Here is a 4741-nt window from a genome sequence, read left to right as displayed (position 1 = left end):
CTATAAATATCACACATTCTCTTCCATTTTCCTTACACTCTTGCATGTTTTCTAAGCTCTAATAACAAATTCCACACACACACATAAAAGCCTTTTGCTACTACATACTATCTAGCTACTCATAAAATACTAGTGTGTGATCACCTTAATTATACCTTATATTATTATATTATAAACCTTAGATTTTTCATTTTAATTCCAATAACTTAACACTCAACATGGTGGGTTTGAGTTCTAAGAGCTATGAGCTTCTATCAAAGATTGCAACAAATGAGAAACATGGAGAGAACTCTCCTTACTTTGATGGATGGAAAGCTTATGATAGAGATCCATATCACCCTACAAAAAACCCTCAAGGTGTTATTCAAATGGGTCTTGCTGAAAACCAGGTACATAATTTTTATACATAATTAGCTTAATTATATTGCATGTATTTATATTAATCATTGTTTCACAAGATAATGTGAATTATTACAGATATATATTTGATAATTATTTTTTTTTGTTTTATGGTCATATATATATATATATATATATTGTAAAATTAAAACATTATTTATTTTATATATGTTCCTTTTTTTTGTTTAGCTATGCTTTGATCTCATTGAAGAGTGGTTAAAGAAGAATCCCAAGGCTTCCATTTGCACTCCTGAAGGACTTCATCAATTCAGAGATATTGCCAACTTTCAAGACTATCATGGATTACCACAGTTCACAAGTGTAAGGAAAAAAAAAAGGATAATAATTGATAATTAATTCACAAATAATAATTTTATTGTTCTGTCATCGGTCTCTATAATTTTACTGAATTTTTTATTAGATTCTTATACTATATTAAATTTTGTACTAAGTCTTTATTGTGATAACAACGTTAGAATTAATAGAATATTCTGTTAAACTATATAGAATATTCAATCAAATATTAGGTATATTCGTTTTGTTTAACGAAATATTCCATTAATTTTAATATTTTTGTCACATTAATGATTTAATTACAAAATCTGATATGATATAAAGATTCAATCGAAAAAAATACATAAAAATTTAATTAAAAATTTAATAAAATTATAGATACCGATCAAGAGAGTAATTAAATTTTTATTAATTATTATAATGTTGATAATATATAATAATGAATTGGATTTGCTAATTAATTAAGAATTAAAAATGATATTAATGTGTTCAGGCTGTGGCAAAGTTTATGTCAAAAGTGAGAGGTGGTAGGGTCAAGTTTGATCCAAACCGTATATTGATGAGTGGAGGGGCAACAGGTGCAAATGAATTAATCATGTTCTGCTTAGCTGATCCTGGAGATGCTTTTCTTGTTCCTACCCCTTATTATGCAGCGTATGTACCCTCTTTCTTTTTCATACATTTTTTTATATATTTCATTTCATTTATCATTCAATGAACGTTACTATGTCACTACTACATCAAATGTTTAAAGTGGAAAGGAAAAAAGCACCCATATATAAAGTTTAATAACCATATACTGGGTTTTGATTCTGGATAGTTTAGGTAAATTTAAATAGTAAAATTCGACTCCGAAATTAAATCGATAAATTTGTAAAAATTTACGGTTTAATTTTAGAGTCGAATAATTTTATCTGTTAATTTTAATATTTTTTATATAATTCATAAGAGTTTAATTCTAATGTACTGTTAACGTAAAAAAATTATTTTTTATATTAATAACGTAAAAAATCATCTACTCAATTTATAAAACTAAGATTATATTTTTTAAAACATTTTGTAACAATATCTAAACTTACTATAATATTCTCAACATACACTTTAATTTATAAAAGCAAGATTTTTATTTCTACTAAACGTGTTAACTAGTTCTATGGTTAAGAATCATGCTAAAAATTAAAAGAAAGAAATGGTTTTAATTTGTTTACGAAAATAAATCCAGCATATAGACCGGTACGAAAAGTAATCTTGAATACGTTACCAAAATAAAGTTCCTAAGAGTAGTATATGGTTTTGATTCCATTAGAATACTGTAGAAGATTATTAATTTAGAATTTTAGCTGATTATTATTATTATTATATTATTATGATGTTATTCTATGGTGCCACGTTTGAAATTTCAGTGATGAAAATCTATGAGACGTGTTTCTTTATTTATTTATTATTTTTTTGTCATTGCAACTCGCAAACACCAAATTGGATAATATTAAAGCTTCCGTTCGTATCAATCAAAATCATGCATGTCAAACTAGAAATCACTAAAATAATTGGCTCATTATTTAAACTTCCATTCTTCTTCTTAATTAATCTTTTTCGGTTGCTTAATTTATTAAGAGTTCTAATGTTGTTATTAATTACTACATGAACTTACTTTTTTCCTAACTAGGTTATGATGTGTCAACCCTAAAATTTAGGATTTAAAATTTAAAAGAATATTAACTTCAAACATGACTAAATAAGTTAGGTCAATCAATCTCATTCTGAAATATATTAGACCTACCTACCACCAAATTAATAGTAATAATAATAATAATAATTTTAAAAAAAATTTAAGTATATTAATATATCAGTATTTTAGTTATTTTTAATNNNTATTAGTCAACGAGCATGTTTCATTAGTCAACATGTGTTAATCCAAGTTAATTAGACACTTCATTACTCAAAACAAATTCGATAGTAACCATGTTATATATTATTCTGTCTTTATTTCTTTCATATTTTGAAAAACTGAAACCGTATGAAAACGTCATTGTACGGTCACCTTATATTTTCAACAGGAACGTCATCACATAACCAAATAATTTTACACACACAGCTGTATATTTTGGAAAAAAAAAATTCATATTATTTAATTATTTTATTAATGACAAGTTTCTTCACACATTGATAGCGAAGTTATTATCATATTTAATAGTGATAATAATTAATAAACACAATCATGTATGTTCAACTTTTTTGGTAATGTTTTCCAAATAATTATTATTCTATTTTAATTTAATTTAATTTAATTATTAATTTTTATAACTATATGCAGAAAGTTCAATTACCTCTCCTTCCTCTTACAAATCTTTCAGTGGGGCCCATCTTCGCATAAACGTTGACTAATTTGTTTACAGATTTGACTAAATTAGTTGAGTAATTAGGCATGATATCATGATACATGACACGAATAAGAAGTAGCAAAAATTAATTTATACTATATCCTATCATCACCAATGTTTCATCACGCAATGTTCATGATTAAATAATAAATAAAAGAATGATAAGATTAATTTTTTTAATATATTTAACAAAATATTTTTTTATTGTCTCTCTAACATTACTGATATTAAAATATTTTGATATTTAATTACAGATATCCGCGGGATTTGTGTTGGCGAACCGGATTACGGTTGATTCCGGTTCATTGTGATAGCTCCAACAATTTCAAGATCACAAGAGAAGCTCTTGAATCATCATACAAAAAAGCCAAAGATGATAACATCAATGTGAAGGGTTTGATCATAACAAACCCTTCAAACCCTTTGGGAACATCTTTAGACCGTGACACATTGAAGAGCCTAGTGAATTTCACCAATGATAACAACATACATTTGGTGTGTGATGAAATCTATTCAGCCACGGTTTTCGATTCCCCACGGTTTGTAAGTGTTGCCGAAATCATTGAAGAAATGGATGACTCATCATGCAAAAAAGAACTTATTCACATAGTTTATAGCCTATCCAAGGACATGGGATTCCCCGGATTTAGGGTTGGGATAGTTTATTCGTACAACGATATAGTCGTAAATTGCGGTCGCAAAATGTCGAGTTTTGGATTAGTCTCTTCCCAGACTCAACATATGCTGGCCGCAATGCTTTCAGACGACGAATTTGTGGATAATTTTCTTAAGGAAAGTTCTAGAAGACTGGCGAAACGGCACGAGTACTTCTCAAAGGGGCTAGAAGAAGTTAACATCAAAAGGTTTCCGAGCAATGCCGGATTATTCTATTGGATGAATCTGAGTTCATTGTTGAAAGAACAAAGCTTTGAAGCCGAAATGGCGCTATGGCGCGTGATTATCAACGAAGTGAAACTCAATGTTTCTCCGGGATCATCTTTCAATTGCTTGGAACCAGGTTGGTTTAGGGTTTGTTTTGCAAACATGGATGATGAAACGGTTGAAGTTGCACTGAATAGAATAAGAGCATTTGTGATTGGGAAAGAGAAAACAACAAAGAATAATAATAATAGGGCAAAGAAAAACAACAACGTTGTTGAAGTGAAAAAACGTTGGCAACAGAATCTTAGGTTAAGTTTCTCTTCATCAAGATTGTTGGATCATCATGAAACTGTTATGTCACCTCACATTTTGTCTCCACATTCACCAATTCCAGCTTCATCACCACTTGTTCAAGCAACATAATCATCATCATCATGTGGTTCATCAATTTCAACTTAACCAATAATGAAGAGTAGTAGCATCATGTCTATCTAATTATTATTATTATTATTATTTAATCAAGGGAAAAAAATAATGTTGTTGGTTTGAAATTAAGGTTTGTGTTTTTGGTTAAGAATTAGGTATCATCATCATATATATGATTTTGTTTTTTTTTTATTTAATTTTTGAGCTTTAAAATGCTCTAGAGGGTATAATAACTATAAGATATTGTTAGTTGAGAGGAGTATTGGGTTGTCCTATGTATACAAACAACTAACTGTGGTTTGTATGACAATTGATTGATGAAGTGTATGACATGATTTTATATATTATATTAATTATTT

The 4741-nt window shown here is 28.1% G+C and overlaps 1 protein-coding gene across 1 annotated transcript; it reads left to right on the top strand.

The window, feature by feature from the left end:
• The first annotated feature begins 213 nt into the window (after window positions 1-213).
• LOC107472766 (1-aminocyclopropane-1-carboxylate synthase-like) lies at window positions 214-4379 on the top strand. The gene is made up of 4 exons (XM_016092295.3): window positions 214-389; window positions 589-720; window positions 1187-1347; window positions 3329-4379. The coding sequence occupies exons 1-4, from the start codon at window positions 219-221 to the stop codon at window positions 4377-4379; spliced, it is 1515 nt and encodes a 504-aa protein (XP_015947781.1). The 5' UTR covers window positions 214-218.
• Window positions 4380-4741: the final 362 nt, after the last annotated feature.

This window comes from Arachis duranensis, chromosome 2 (assembly GCF_000817695.3).
Source record: "Arachis duranensis cultivar V14167 chromosome 2, aradu.V14167.gnm2.J7QH, whole genome shotgun sequence".
Taxonomy (NCBI): domain Eukaryota; kingdom Viridiplantae; phylum Streptophyta; class Magnoliopsida; order Fabales; family Fabaceae; genus Arachis; species Arachis duranensis.
Note: the sequence above shows the minus strand (reverse complement) of the source record. Positions and strands in the feature narration are given on the sequence as shown.

Excerpts from the sequence above, each read along its gene's own strand:
- LOC107472766 (XM_016092295.3), top strand. The coding sequence starts at position 219 with ATGGTGGGTTTGAGTTCTAAGAGCTATGAGCTTCTATCAAAGATTGCA. Across the intron at positions 390-588 it reads TGGGTCTTGCTGAAAACCAG|CTATGCTTTGATCTCATTGA; the intron begins GTACATAATTTT and ends TTTTTTGTTTAG. Across the intron at positions 1,348-3,328 it reads CCTACCCCTTATTATGCAGC|ATATCCGCGGGATTTGTGTT; the intron begins GTATGTACCCTC and ends ATTTAATTACAG.